The 15742-nt window shown below is 43.9% G+C and overlaps 1 protein-coding gene across 6 annotated transcripts in view; it reads left to right on the top strand.

The window, feature by feature from the left end:
* Window positions 1-5071, top strand: part of IVNS1ABP (influenza virus NS1A binding protein) — a 68732-nt gene extending 63661 nt beyond the window's left edge. For all 6 annotated transcript variants that reach the window (XM_078767419.1, XM_078767418.1, XM_078767422.1 and 3 more), the window contains 3 exons: window positions 657-788; window positions 896-1069; window positions 3305-5071. In XM_078767419.1, coding sequence (XP_078623545.1) covers window positions 657-788; window positions 896-1069; window positions 3305-3567 — 569 coding nt within the window. In that variant the 3' untranslated portion in view covers window positions 3568-5071. The remainder of the gene's footprint in view (window positions 1-656; window positions 789-895; window positions 1070-3304) is intronic.
* The last annotated feature ends 10671 nt before the right edge of the window (window positions 5072-15742 follow it).

The raw sequence follows: 15742 nt of genomic DNA, 5'->3' as shown, positions 1-15742 counted from the left end.
TACTGTATAACGCTATCGGTGCAATTTTAAAATCGATTCGTTGGTGTACTGGAAGTCAGTGAAGTGTTTTTGAGAATTTGAGGGATGTGAACAATCTTATGCGCCTCCATTATGAGTTGTATGGGCATAAGAGAAGAAACAGCTATGCTTGCCTGCCCATAGTGAGTTGAATAATCCTCTGAATTTGGCATGAAGAATGTGGTGCAGCTGGGAAAGAATAAGTTTAGATTTTTACCAATCCATGAAATATAGGAAAGATTTGGTCCATAGTGACACCTAAATTTCAAGCGGTAATAGCAGAGGACAAATGATGATCACTTTGTGGATTTAACTTTTCCTCAAATTGATGGAGAGCAAAGGATCAGCCTGCTGGTCTTAAGAGCCTTAAGTTTGAGAAAACTCACAGATATACATGTTTGAATTTTAGAAAGATTTTGGAGTTGTGGGTGAGAACACATCACCAGGTTGAATGGACAAGTAGATCTGGGTATTAACAGCAGAACAAGAAAATGTATGAGGTAATCATGTCAGATGTGCCAAACTTCTGCCAATTAGCAGATTTCAGATTATTTTGCCTTCTAATTCATCATTTTGAAGATTTATACGAATCCAGAAACAAATTGCTCTTTCCTCTCCCCTATCAATGCAAATCATAGGTGTGGCAGCCCTCAGAGACAGGTTGTACATCGTTGGTGGATCTGATGCATATGTGCAGAAAGGTGTGAAGTGCTGCGAATCATTCGATCCTGTAAGCAAGATCTGGAGCATCTGCTCTTACTTGCACACCGGTGAGCAAATAATGCGATCATTCCCATGTACCTGCAGCACTACTCGGGAAAGTATCCATACTTGGCAAGTCTTACAAATTCAATTGACTACCAATGTCCTCTACCAGGTCGGTACCAGCCTTCTGTGTGTGTGCTGGACGGTTGCTTGTACATTGCGGGTGGCAGTGAAGTGTGGAACTGCCTCAACTCCGTGGAGCGCTATGACCCTGCAAGTGACACCTGGACTTCAGTTGCACCGATGAATGTGGCTCGACGTGGTGCTGGCATTGCGGCAAACAATGGTGTGTGTCTTACTCTGCAGCGCCTAGCCCTTACCTTTATTCATTCTTCAGGGCCATAAAAACATCCTGTTACTCGCTTGATCATACTCTAATTTGAGAAGTGTGAGTTTGTTTATATATATATATATATATATGCGAAATGTTTGTTTGTGAACCTACTCTAAGGTCCCAAGGTTAATCGGCATGAAACTTTGTAGGATAACTTACTTACTTTTTCCACATGCAAAATTTGCATTCATGTTTATTTAAATTATACAATGGACTTCAAAATGTAAATGTTTCATGATATTTGTTATATTATATCACCTTTATCTATCAATATTGTTGAAATGAAGATCAAATAGCTGTATGTTGAAAAAGTCAAAACTTTACATGGGGTGTACTTACTTTTTTCACATGACTGTATATACAGACTTGGCATTTAATATGGAATATTTTTTTTGTGGGGGTGAACTTACTTTTCAAGATGTCTTAGAACCAAAAGTTCATTGGAATGATGTTGAAATTATTCTAGATTTTGTTAATGTGACCTTTAAAAGAAACAAAAACCACATTTGACATTTCGAAACAAATAAATTGATCCTTGAAAGTGATGTAAACTGATATCGAACTCAATTCATGGACAGTACTGTGTTAAACTTCTGTACGTTTTCCAGAAGTATCTCTTTATTTTGCACAATAGCCAAATTTTTTTTACACAAAAACAAAAGTTCAATTACGACTGGGATTACGGACAGTAAAATTGCAGTTCAGTACTTCGTGTAACCCCCACGGGCATTCAGGAGAGCACGTACATGTTGAGGCATGCTGTTCATGAGATTTGCCAAGGTTTGGACAGGAATCGCTTGCCATGCAGTGACAATAGCCTGCTGCAATTCACGCACAGAGGTCGGCTGCTGGTCCAAGTGGTCGATTTGACGCGTTAATTCTGCTCACAAGTTCTCTATCGGATTCATATCCGGGGACATGGCAGGCCACTTCATATGCTCTACACCACGGTCAGCAAGAAAGTGTTGGATCATGCGAGCACGATGAGGCCGTGCATTGTCATCTTGGAAGACAAAGTTTCCTCGAAAGGCTGCACGAGCAAATGGAAGCAATGTTTCTTCCAGAATGACCCTGTACTTGAACTGGTTCAGGTTTCCATTCAGAACAACCAGGTCAGTTTTGCCCCCTGCATGAAAAGCAGCCCAAACGGTCACCCCACCACCTCCAGCTTGGACTCTTGGCACTATACAATCTTTGTTGTAGGCTTCATGCACTTGTCTGCGCACTCGGACACGGCCATCTTGACGATAGACCAGAAATCTAGACTCGTCACTGAAGATCACATGATTCCAGTGTCCTGGCTGCCATTGAAGGTGCTCTCTGGCCCGCTGCAATCGGCGCTGGTGGTGTTGTCTGGTCAGGCGTGGCTTTCTCAGGGGACGCCTGGCACGATAGCCTGCTTGAACCAGTCGTTGGTTGACTAGCCTTCTGGATACAGGCACATTTGTCAGTTGCTGCCACTCAGCCCTAAGCCGATTAGCTGACTTGGTACGGCCATTGCGGACTAACCGGTGCAGCTGGCGATCATCCCTCCTTGTGGTTCTGCGGGGACGTCCTGGCCTCGGTATTGGAGTAGGGACACCCCTCTGAACATTTCGTTTCAGGATCTTCGACACCTGATCTTGAGTGATGCCATACTGCCGAGCAATAGCACGCTTTCATGCCGTAATTTCGTAAAGCCACCACTCCATGACAAACAGCATTGTCGAGTTGAAGGACCATCTCCAGAGGAAGCGGCAATAACTTTTGGAGACGTGCAGCAGTTGTTTTCCACTAATACAGAATGGAACAACCCTTGTATAACTGACTGTGAAGCCAATCATCAAATGTACCTGTCCGTACATTTTGCCACGCCACCTGTGATATAATCCTGTTGTTGACTTCTTGCTGCGACAGACAATCAGTGACATGGTTCTTTTAACAAATAAATCACCAAAGTGTAAAAGAAACTCACCAAATTGATATACTGAGTTAAGAAAGTAAACCCAAGTCAAGAAAAAAAAAATTCCATATTAAATGCCAAGTCTGTACATCCTCCATTTGTCAATTGAACGGAAATTAACAAGGAAGTCGACAAGTTATATTTTCTGCAATTTAGCATTTTATTTGTTGTTGCAATTTATTCTTTATTCATGTATTTGTTATAAAATTTGTTGCATTTCTTGAATCGTGCATGTTTTTGTACAGGCAAGCTCTTCGTTGTTGGTGGTTTTGATGGTTCACATTCTTTGGCATCGGTTGAGTCATACGACCCTCGGCGGGACGAGTGGAACCTGGCAGGCAACCTGTCAGTAGTTCGCAGTAATGTTGGAGTCGCGGTTGCAGCTGAGCGGCTTTACGCTGTTGGAGGTTTCACTGGTGCAGACTTCCTGCGATCCATCGAGATGTACGACCCAGTTTACAACACCTGGTCACCCTTTGCCTACCGAGCCCCAACACCTGAATCTTGATGCACCTTCTTTCTTCCATATGGACCTCATCCATTTTAAAAATATCAATATTGTAGCCATTACCTTCATATCTTCCCATGTCATCACAATCTCGCTAACCACTTTCCCAATGCAAATAATGTTATTTTGTGGTTTGTGTGCGCAATGTGGTGTGAATTTGTGTAGAATTGGGAGCTCTTCTCATCTGGGATGTTTCCTTTCTTTTTTTCCCATTCATTCCTCCTCGTAAGAACATAAATTGGCTGAAGCGAAGTACTTTTAGCAAAAAATTATTGTGACATATAATACCGGCGATGAGTGCCATTGACAGTTTAGTGTAGTTTAAATATCCCTCACTCGAGATTGTCGTATGGTGTCTATGTGGGGAATCTAGGATCGTGATGGGGTCAGATCCACCATATTTTCCCTTGGACCTTTCAACACTCCACACAAACTCAGATCGTCATGTTCGTTTTAGTCAATAACAGACCAAGGTCAAATTGAGTCCTCTGACGTAACCCCCGACAAATAACTCGTATGGCCGATTTATTGAAATAAATGGACCCTGCCTGTAACCCAGAATTCCTTGCGGTAAATATCTCGTGACTAAAATAACTATTATGCAAGTTATTTCCTGCAAAGTTGTATCTTAAACTTGACCTCTTACCATTCAGACGTGATGCTCTATAAGCTGCTTTTGAATTGTAGGATTTAAAAAAAATGTAATTTACCATTCTTCATGCAGTTTATATAAATACGCCTCTAAATTGCTTGCTGTTTGTAGGTTTTGAGTTAAATTTAATTTTTTATTGGAATTTGTCATGTGGGGTGTCTAACCCACTCACTCACTCTTTCAACATTCACCTATCAATCGTAACTGGGCAATGGATGAAATTAACAACGTTAAGGTAAGTTAACCGCCATGTGAAGGGAGGAGAGGCTGATGTTTTGAGCATTAACCCTTCGTCGGAGCAAAGGAGGGGTTGAATGTCCGAAAGGTCGACTTCTCCGAGCTCGCCACGGCGGTTAGCATACTTTGATCAACAGCCTGTTGATTCCATCCACTGTTTACCTGTCTGCTGCCACAAAACGACACTAGCCTTCACCAGCAAGACTAGTTCTTCATAACTTTGGACAACAATTTTTTTTCTCAAATTATATCTTTAATGGGCACTCTGTCTTTGTACACCGATTCGGTAATATTTCTACAATCAGTGCACAGTGTAATGTTGCCTTTTTGGAATCTTAGGCTGTTGTAGGCCTGTGTGTGCAACCTGTGCTGTCTAAAGGTTGTGTTGGTGGTATTCAATCATTTGCTTTAATACTTCCTTGAAACAAAGTTTTGATTAAAGATTATTAATGGCTAGGCATATTTTACAGCTCTTTAAAGGTTTATTGAACCCTTTGCTCTGTTTGTCTTTCTGGTCTGGCTGGATTGCTGACTAACCTGATCTGGCTTTCCTGTAGCTGTCTTTGGCTTCATACCTTCTTGCCAAGTAATAAAGAAAACCTTTCATAAACTTTACTGACTGATTTTGGCAATCATTTGTATTTGACAAGCAAAAGTACCCGTCTCCAGTGATGGGAAAAGCTAGCCACTGTGGTGTCGAGAATACCCAGATGACAGTTAGGAAGTTAGTAGGCTGGAAAATAAAATCTATCCTGTAGTGCTCAACTTCACCGAAGGTGGCGCTATTCAAAGCAACAGTGAGGAAGTGTACCCCATCATTTTCCCTGGGGGTTTTTGGTGGCCAAAGAAGCCGCTCTAACCCCGCTAAAACTTGGCCGGTACACCCTTATACCTCTGGCAAATTTGGTCCAAATCCATCCAGAGGTGGAGAAGTGTATAGGTAACGGACAGATAAATATTTATATTTGTAGCTTAAGCTTATAATTGCCTAAATAGTAACTACCTTGTGTGGCATTTAGTGGCCATCTTGTGAAAATAGAGGTTCTACTTGGTCATTTTTCCCCACATACTGTGCCAAAGGGAGCACAGACTCTGTAAATAGATCATACTGAGCTTAGAAAAGGTAGTAGCTATACACCACCTAAGGTAGCACCGAGCCTCCAATCGCACATACATGTCTAGTGGAGTAAAAGGAGGTAAATTACTGAGAAAAGCAAGTAGAGCTATAGTATTGTCAAATTCCTGGTAATTAAAATCTTTCCAAGGAACAGATAGCTGAACAAGCTGTTACTCCAAGGCGTTCAATCAAAAATACAGTGGAGAATACGAGTAGGGGAGCAAGTGGGAGGGGGAAACCGGAACTTACCTTCACGATCCCACCGGCAGTCCTCAAACCTGTAATAAATAAACACACGAAACGGAATTAAAATGTACAAAAATAAACAGGTTTATTTAATAAAAATGCCAGTAACAAAGAAAATGCGCGATAAATAAAACAAAAATCCTAAACGGGACGTCCCCACAAACAGACACAGACAGACGAAAGGGAAAAATAACTGAAAATAAATATGCGTCTTTGTGCACATAACTCCACTTGGCCGGTGGGGTCTCGTCAGTCCGCGAAAGTGTCCCGGAGGTCCGTGCGTGGGAACGCACGCCTTGGCGCCAAGTCCATGCGCGAAACCAGGCCTCAAGGCACCCTCGAGCGCGCGAAGCGACGAGCAGGCATGCAACTCGTGCCCCCAGCTGCGCCTGTCCTCACAATCTCTGCACGGAAACCGCAGCTTCCCATTCACAGCTCTTCCGCCTCCCAACCAACAGCAAGGTCTCGGAACACTGCCGTTCGTAACAAGGTCCAGAACTGGAAGAAAGTAGAGGTCGGCGCACAACCATTGGCTATGGCATTCAGAACGAGCAGGAAGCAAGAGAGAATCACAACCGTTCACGATAGTCTCCAGCACGAAAAGGAAAAATGTCTGCCACTCCAACTATTTTGTACACGACGCTCTGACATCATCTGTCATGCTTCACCAATCAGCGTGTGCCACCTCTTTGCAGTCCATCTCTGCTTCTATCAGCAAGTCCCATCTTACCCCGGGCTTGTGCCAATCAAATCCCACCCAATCACGACTCCTCGGGGCATGGCCTCACGGATCTTTCATCCTGTTCTGTGTCTTTCCAGTCGGGGTAATCAGCACTAGTGCTTCATCTGGGTTTCCGGTGGCTTTTTAATTAGCGAGCTTAATGGGGAGTCAATTGCGTGGCTTGGTTGTGTCTATGGTGTGGTGCCAAAAGGGACATAGGAATAAAGTACAGAGGTAACGACATACAGGGGAAAAATTACCCATAATCCCTGAGCTAATTAACATACCCCACTCCTCCGATGGGGACGAAGATACACTTAATCCGAACACACGGAGCTGACTTATTTACATCAAGGTTTCCACATGATATTCGGAGCACCTATCTATATATTCTACCTGCACTAAGGTATCACTACCCCTACAAACGTAACAGTATCTTTCATTACATGGATTCTACGTCCTTGAACTCGGTAAGCATGTATGCCATACGTATGGAATATGAGTAATGCTATTGCTGCTGCTTGGTTCAGTTCATTACCCATTTCGCTTCTCCGTTTTTTTTTTTAAAGAAATATATAGATATATATTAGTCCGTGTTATATGGCTCATAATGGAACTAAAATAAACACACACGTAATGGTTTTTAGCTTTGAGTGGACGTCATTATACTGTTGAGAGCGTCGCTGCGTAGCTTGCGGTTACTCTGCGCATGCACCCTTCATCTCATTATCGGCAGCATGATGGAGATTCCGAGGGTGATGCTAGCTTAATTTTGATCTTATTCCGAGGGTGATGAACGAGTCTGGTCAATGAGTTTTAAAGCAATTAAACTTTTTTTTCTCTTTTTTTTCCATGTCATTTATTTTGGAATACACATGCCTAAAACGTCATCAAGCTCATGTAAACAAACAAATCATGATGTGTAAAGGTTGAGTATTAATCTGTCTTCTACATAACCAAGGTCTATGATATATGACATGACTTGATACAGTCATGGCCAAAAATATTGGCAACCTTCCACTTTTTTCAAGGATGCACCATTTCTTTCAGACAATTATTGAAAAAAAAAAAAAAGTAAATGTGGGATCCACATATGTATTTCTTTGGTTTGCAGTGGAACGAAACAAAAAAAAGCTGAAAAAATTACTAAATCTTAGCTTATTCCATACAGAAATCCTAAAATGTCCCAGACAATATTATTGGCACCTTTTAGAAGTTGTTAGAAATAATTTGATTTCAAGCAGGTAATTCTCCTTTACTTTAGAATTGAACTCATATATGGTGAGATGCAGGTGCCTGCAATATAAAAATCACTCATTAAACCAGTTTGAATCGAGATAAGGAATCATTCTGCTATTTTGTGTCGCTATTTGTAACCCAATGAGCACGGAGAAAAGAAAGAAAACCAGAGAATTGTTTGAGGAGGTCAGACACAAGATTGTAGCCAAGCATGGACAATCTCAAGTCTACAAGTTCATCTCCAGAGACCTTGATGTTCCTGTGTGCACCACACGCAATGTTATCAGGAAGGTTTAAGGCCCATGGCACGGTAGCCAACCTCCCTGGACGTGGCCACAAGAGAAAACTTGATCGAAGATTGCAGAGAAAGATTGTTTGAATGGTGGAGAAAGCACCTTAATCAAACTGCCAAACACATTTAAGCTGACCTTCAGACACAAGGTATGAAAGTTTCAACTTGCACCATCTGTCGCAAACTCAATGAAAGGGGGTTCTATGGTAGGAGACATAGGAGGACCCCACTGCTGAGAGGGAAACATAAGAAAGCCCGACTGGATTTTGCCAAATACACCTGAACAAGCCAAAATCTTTCTGGGAGAATGTCCTGTGGACAGATGAGACAAAATTAGAGCTTTTTGGGAAAGCACATCATCTCTGTGTTTACAGAAAACACAATGAAACCTTCAAAGAAAAGAACACTTCCCCTACAGTCAAACATTGAGGAGGTTCAGTGATGTTTTGGGGTTGCTGTGCTGCCTCTGACACTGGGTGCCTTGAATGTGTGCATGGCATCATGAAATCAGGAGATTACCGAGGCATTTTGGAGCGCAATGTTCAACCCAGTGTCAGAAAGCTGGGGCTCGGTTGAAGGTCATGGGTCTTGCGGCAGGAGAATGACCTCAAACACACTACAAAAAGCACCCAAGAATGGTTCAAGACAAAACGCTGGACTGTTCTGGAGTGGTCAGCAATGAGTCCAGATCTAAATCCCATTGAACACCTGTGGGGAGATATGAAAACAGCAGTTGGGAGAAGGCACTTTTCAAATCTGAGAGAACTGGAGCAGTTTGCACAAGAAGAGTGGGCCAAACTGCCAGTAGAGAGGTGTAGCTGCTCAACAGGTTAGGTTTTGTATCCCACTGATAGGCTGGATCTGGATTCTGACCTGAAACAGAATCTAATCGCCTGGTCTGGTCACCTGACCAACTCATTCACCGAGTTTTGTCCGAATCCATCAATAACTTTTTGAGACATCGTCTACTATATAAGTCTATGGTCTATGTGTCTGTCTGTCTGTCTGTCTGTGTCACCATTTTTCTCAGAGATAGCTGAACGTATCTTCGTCAAACTTTCAGAGGTTCAGCAGTGAGTGCTTGGGAGTTTTTAGTGCTTCTTCTTCTTCTTCAGTGAGTGCTTCTTCCTGAACGTCATCATACTTAACTCAGAAACGTGATGAACGCCACATTCACCAAGATATGTTCAACGAAAAGCTAAAATGCTGATTTGACATTTGTGATGGATTCGTATTTGGATGTAATTGCTTTTCCATTATATTTATTTCCCCTCATTTCAAATATGTTAATGTTTCTTTTTCACTTGAGCAACGCCGGGTACTCCAGTTATAAACGCTTATATACTTTACTCGGTGTACAAGTACAAATACAACTTTTTCTGTGGGTAACATAGGCTATGTGGCCGCGGCCTAATTTGGGGGTGTGGGGTACCGGGAGAGGGGCGTAAATTATCTTTGTAAATGTGTACTGTGTTTCGCCACCTGGTGATGGTGGCAGAGGCTATTACAATTTCCTTTTTTACCTGTGCAACAATGAGGTTAAAGCACTCTGCATGGGAACAAATTTCCTCCTTCCTTCCTCCTCTCCCCCAAAACGGAGGGGGGGGGGGGGAAGGGAAAGTACACTCACTCAAAGCCACGCCCACCTCCCCCCCCCCAAAAGATATATATGTAGTATATCTTTCCCCTCCCTCTCCCCTCACCTCCTCCTCCCCTCCCCCTTCCACTCCCTTCTTCACCCCTCCCTCTCCTGCTTCTTCCTCACGCCCACCCCTCCCCCCCCCCCGCCATTGCCAGGTACTCCTGCTAGTGCTATATATAGTCTTTGGCCCTATTTTTCAATGGTGAAAAGTCATTTAAATTATCAGATCCAGATCTTCACCAAAATCGAATAATTTCATCCTTCTCAAAAACCAAACCTCTGCACCAAATTTCGTCCAAATCCATCCACAACTTTTTGAGATATCCTGTTCACAAACAGAAAAACAAACAACCAAGAAGACGTCATGCAGACCACGATACTTGCAAAATCCACCCCCTTCCTCCCCCCCCCCCCCCCAAAGGGTTTTTTGTTTTTTTTCTATACAAGATCGAGGCTCGTGAAAGAGCTAACATTAATCACACAAAAAGTCAAACCGACACACAAAACACAAAAAATAAGGGGAGCGGCAGACAAGATGGGGAGAGAGGGGGAAGGACACAAACACAACATTTGAGAACAGGGACAACGGGAGAAATGTGGGAGGGCGAGGGCTTTGGGGGAGGTGGAAGAGGTATAAAACATATGAACACTGCAAGGACGTCGAGGAAAGAAGTTGGAATTTCCAAAAAGTGGATCTGGGGTGAAATTAGCGGGGGTAGAAAAGATTAAGGTTTTGGATGGGGGAAGATAAGAGATGGTGGTGAACAGCTGTTTTAAAGACCTGGAGGGAGGAGTGGGATTGAAGAGAGTGAGGGAGTTTGTTCCAGAGGCGGGAGAAAAGGGGAATGAAAGAGTGAAGGTGAGCAGAGAGCCTAGATTTTGGCAGTTTAACCGTAAGAGTGTTGCTGGCAGATCTTGTGCGACCTGGAGGAATATTTGGGGGACAGAGCACAGAGAGAGCTGGGGGAGCAAGGCCGGAGAGGAGTCGGTAGAAGACAGAAAGACCACCAACCTGCCTGCGGTGAGTGAGTGAAAGGCCCTTGGAGTTAACTTCATCACGGGAGATTCCAATGATTCTGAAAGCTTTGGTTTCAACAGCGTGAAGCTGAGCTGTGTGTGAGGCAGGAGCACAAACCCAGAGGGGGGAACAGTATTCCATTGAGCTGCGGATGAAAGCCTTGTATGTGGTGAGGAGCTCAGGTGTGCCAAGGAAGGACTTCGCACGACGGAGGATGCCCAGTCGGCGACTGGCTTTGGAGGCCAGCTTGGAAATGTGGTTTTCCCAAGAAAGATCATGGCAGATAGTGAGACCCAAAAGCTTGAGTGACAGAACTTCTTGGAGAGGATTATTCAGAAAGTGGATGGGAGGGTTTTCCAGTCGGTCCTTTCGGAGAGACATTGTAAGAGAGTGAGATTTGTCAGGATTGAAAGACATGTTCCACTTGTTTGCCCAGTCTGTGATTTTGTCCAGGTCTGCAGAGAGTGAGGAGGCTGCAGACTGCCGATCTGAGGGATGAGGAATGGAGCGGCAGTTCGTGGAGTCATCAGCAAAGAGATAGAGAGGATTTTCCAGAGAGTCGGAGAGATCATTGATGAAGACCAGAAATAGCACAGGGCCCAGAACACTGCCTTGGGGAACTCCAGCCAGAACAGGAAGGGGAGATGAGAGAAATCCATTCAGGGCCACACGTTGCCTTCGACCAAAGGATGCCATTGATCCATCAAATTGTCTATTTCATTCAGATTAAAATTGACGATCTTGATCAAAGCTTAGGTTAATAGGATGAAAAGTGATGATTTTTAAATGAAAATTTATGATTTACAAGTTTCACCTTGAGTTGACCTTTGAATTGGGAAACCAACTATTTTTTGAGGTCATAAGGTCAGTGACTTTTGATCTTTTGATCTCGAATCACTAAAAAACTTTGACCCAAAAACTACAATAGAGTGAAGTCCTAAGCGTTTTAAATGCATACTGGTAACCCTTTATTCTCTGACATTTTCATGACCAACAAGAACGAAAAATCCGTCGTTAAAAGTACCAGATCGAGTACAAAATTGTTAAAAGTCATCCACTCATCCCAACTCTCTCTTCCTCATATGTGGTGACTTCAATTGTCATCATGCCACCTGGTTGGGTGTGGGTTCCTCTCTCACCAGTCATGGCACCTCAGCAAAGGACTTCTGTGACTCACTGGGATTGACACAATCTGTCAATTTCCCGACCCGGATCTCAGCCAATGGAGTATCTTCTCTTCGAGACTTGGTTATGACAAACTTCCCTGCTAATGTCTGCTGCTCTTCTTCTGCTCCAATCGGTTCTTCTGATCATGTGCTTGTCAAAGTGGACATCTCTCTGGCCATTCTCAGAGAGCCTCCTCAGCGTCGACGAGTCTGGCATTTCACTCAGGCCGACTGGGACGGTCTTCAAGCAGCCATCAATCGTCTGGATTGGTCTCCCATCTCCACTGCCTCTGACATCAATTCTTCCTGGGAATTCTTCCAAAGCAAACTGATCTCTCTCATGCACAGATTTATCCCATCTCGCCTTCAGTTGTCTTACCCTTCCTCCCGTCCATGGTACACTGAATCTTGTGGTGAGGCAGTTGCCCTGAAACAACTTGCCTTTGCCTCTTGGAAGGCTAATCCAACTGAAGGAAATTTCAGTTCCTTCCACCAAGCTCGGAACAAGTGTGTGTCTACCCTCAGGAGTGCCAGGAAGCACTATCTCTCCTCACTCAAGAATGAACTCTCAAACCTGTCTCCTTCCTCCAAATCCTGGTGGCGTCTGGTCAAATCCGTTTCTGGTGTTTGTTCCCCCTCCATCCCCTCCCTTACCTCAAATGGCCACACAGTTGACATCGCACGTGACAAAGCCGAATGCCTCAACTCTGTGTTTGCCTCAAAATCCTTAGTCCCAAACCCATCTCTCTCTGTTCCCACCTTTCCCAGTCGAACCAAACTGCTCCTGGACTCTGTGACCTTCTCTCCTGACAAGGTGGAGGAGTTTTTGTCAAACCTCGACTCTGATTCTGCAACTGGACCAGATGGCATCAGCCCACGGGTCCTAAAATCCTGCTCTGCCGCTCTATCTCACCCTCTCTCTGTTCTTTTCACCCTATCCTTTGCTCAAGGTCATCTGCCAGCATCCTGGAAATCAGCAAACATTACCGCTTTACACAAAAAAGGTGCAAAAACAGATCCTTGCAACTACAGACCAATCAGCCTGCTCCCAATTATCAGCAAAGTCATGGAATCCATCATTGCTTCGGATATGAAATCTTTCCTCCTCTCCAATGGCTTGATCTCTGATCATCAATTTGGTTTCAGACCAGGTCACTCTACTCTGGACATGCTGCTTCTGCTGTCTCAACAATGGATGGAGGTCCTCAATGCCAAACAGGAAATCAGAGCTGTCTCCCTTGACATATCACGTGCCTTCGATACGGTCTGGCACCCAGCTCTGCTCACCAAACTCTCCTCCTATGGTATCCATGGAAATCTCCATGCATGGCTTGCGGACTTCCTCTCTGGTCATAGTCAACGTGTGGCCCTGAATGGATTTCTCTCATCTCCCCTTCCCGTTCAGGCTGGAGTTCCCCAAGGCAGTGTGCTTGGCCCTGTGCTTTTTCTGGTCTTTATCAATGATCTCTCCGACTCTCTGGAAAATCCTCTGTATCTCTTTGCTGATGACTCCACTCTCTGCCGCTCCATTCCTCTTCCCTCAGATCGGCAGTCTGCAGCTTCCTCACTCTCTGAAGACCTGGACAAAATCACAGACTGGTCAAACATGTGGAACATGTCTTTCAATCCTGACAAATCTCACACTCTTACTATGTCTCTCCGAAAAGATCGACTGGACAACCCTCCCATCTACTTTCTCAACAATCCTCTCCAAGAAGTTCTGTCGCTCAAGCTTTTGGGTCTCACCATCTGCCATGATCTTTCTTGGGAAAACCACATTTCCAAGCTGGCCTCCAAAGCCAGTCGCCGACTGGGCATCCTCCGTCGTGCGAAGTCCTTCCTAGGCACACCTGAGCTCCTCACCACATACAAGGCTTTCATCCGCAGCTCAAAGGAATACTGTTCTCCCCTATGGGCTGGTGCTCCTGCCTCACACCTGGCTCGGCTTCACGCTGTTGAATCCAAAGCTTTCAGAATCATTGGAATCTCCCGCGATGAAGCTATCTCTGAGGGCCTTTCACTCACTCACCGCAGGCAGGTAGGTGGTCTTTCTGTCTTCTACCGACTCCTCTCCGGCCTTGCTCCCCCAGCTCTCTCTGTGCTCTGTCCCCCAAATATTCCTACAGGTCGCACAAGATCTGCCAGCCACCCTCTGATGGTTAAACTGCCGAAATCTCGGCTCTCTGCTCACCTTCACTCTTTCATTCCTCTTTTCTCCCGCCTCTGGAACAAACTCCCACACTCACTTCAATCACACTCCTCCCTCCAGGTCTTCAAAACAGCTGTTCACCACCATCTCTTATCTTCCCCCATCCAAAACCTTGATCTTTTCTACCCCCACTAATTCACCCCAGATCCACCTTGTTTGAAATTCCAACTTCTTTCCTGGAAGTCTTGGCAGTGTCCATATGTTTTATACCTCTCCCACCCCTCCCCCCCCTTCCCATGCCTCCCCCCCAAAGCCCTCTCCCTCCCACAGTTCTCTCGATGTCTCCATGTCTCTCGGTCCCTGCTCTCAAATGTTGTGTTTGTGTCCTTCCCCCTCTCTCCCCATCTTGTCTACCGCTCCCGATGTTATTTGTTTTGTGTGTCTGTTTGTCTTTCTGTGTGATTAATGTTCGCTCTTTCACGAGCCTCGATCTTGTATACAAAAAAAAAAAAAAAAAAAAGTACAAAATCGCAATTTCCCAATTCAGTGATGGTTTCCAAATTCATTGATGGACGATGCAATTACTCTTTAATTATCAGGTTTATCTGATGAAAATTGACAATTTTTCAGATGAAATTTATGATTTTACATGTTTGACCTTGAGGTGACCTTTTGACCTCAAATAGTTTCCCAATTCAGTGATGCATTATGTAATTGCTGTTTAATTTTCAAATTAATTGGATGAAAAGTGATGCTTTTTCAGATGAGAATTTATGATTTTAGAAGTTTGACCTTGAGTTGACCGTTGACCTTAACCTGTGTTGCTTTCCCAATTCAGTGAGGCACTATGCAATTGCTGTTTAATTTTCAAGTCAATCGGATGAAAATGATGATTTTAGAAGTTTGACCTTGAGTTGACCTTTGACCTCAAAAATCGTTGCTCCCTAATTAAGTGACTCGATATGCAAATTCTGTTCAATTTTCAAGTCAATCGGATGAAAAATGACAATTTTAGAAATGTGACCTCAAGATGACCTTTGACCTCAATCAATTGGCTTCTTCCTTATGACCAACTCTACCATCTGGTGAAGTTTGGTGAAGATCGGTTTAAAATTGTGACCTGTTGGTGATTGATAGACAGACAAACAGACAGAATAACTCACAAGACCAACCAATATAATTGAAAAATCTTCGCTTTTGCAAGTAACAAACATACAAAAGTGAAAACATAACTTCCATCCACCTTCGGTGGTGGAGGTAAATATCTAAACGGTGTTTTTCATTGATTGCACCTTATTCAGAGAACTATATGAATGTGCCATGTAACAAGCTGTTCGTTTCAACTTCCGGTATTCTTGCCTCGGTTTGTGGAAGCTAACTCCAACCGGAAGTAGTTTTCATACCCTGTGAACAGGATCTGCACAAGCTCAGCCAAACATTTTGAAAGTCCTTTTTGTTCATATTGAAAGATGGCTAGCCTTAAGGAGAAATTCCTGAAGTGTATCTACCAGTTTAAAATATCTGAAATGGGAAGTGTTGTTTTGTGAGCAGGTATTAATTAATGTTAAATTAAATATGTTAATCCAGCTTCCATCTTGATATTGAACATGAATTATAAACTACTAGCAGAAGTACCCGGCATTGCCGGGCAGGGGAGGGGAGGGGAGGGGAGAAGAGTGGGAGGGGAAGGGGGAGA

This window comes from Myxine glutinosa, chromosome 13, assembly GCF_964187855.1.
Source record: "Myxine glutinosa chromosome 13, kmMyxGlut1.1, whole genome shotgun sequence".
NCBI lineage: Eukaryota > Metazoa > Chordata > Myxini > Myxiniformes > Myxinidae > Myxine > Myxine glutinosa.
The sequence above is the reverse complement of the archived record's forward strand: the minus strand, read 5'-3'. Positions and strand labels throughout refer to the sequence as shown.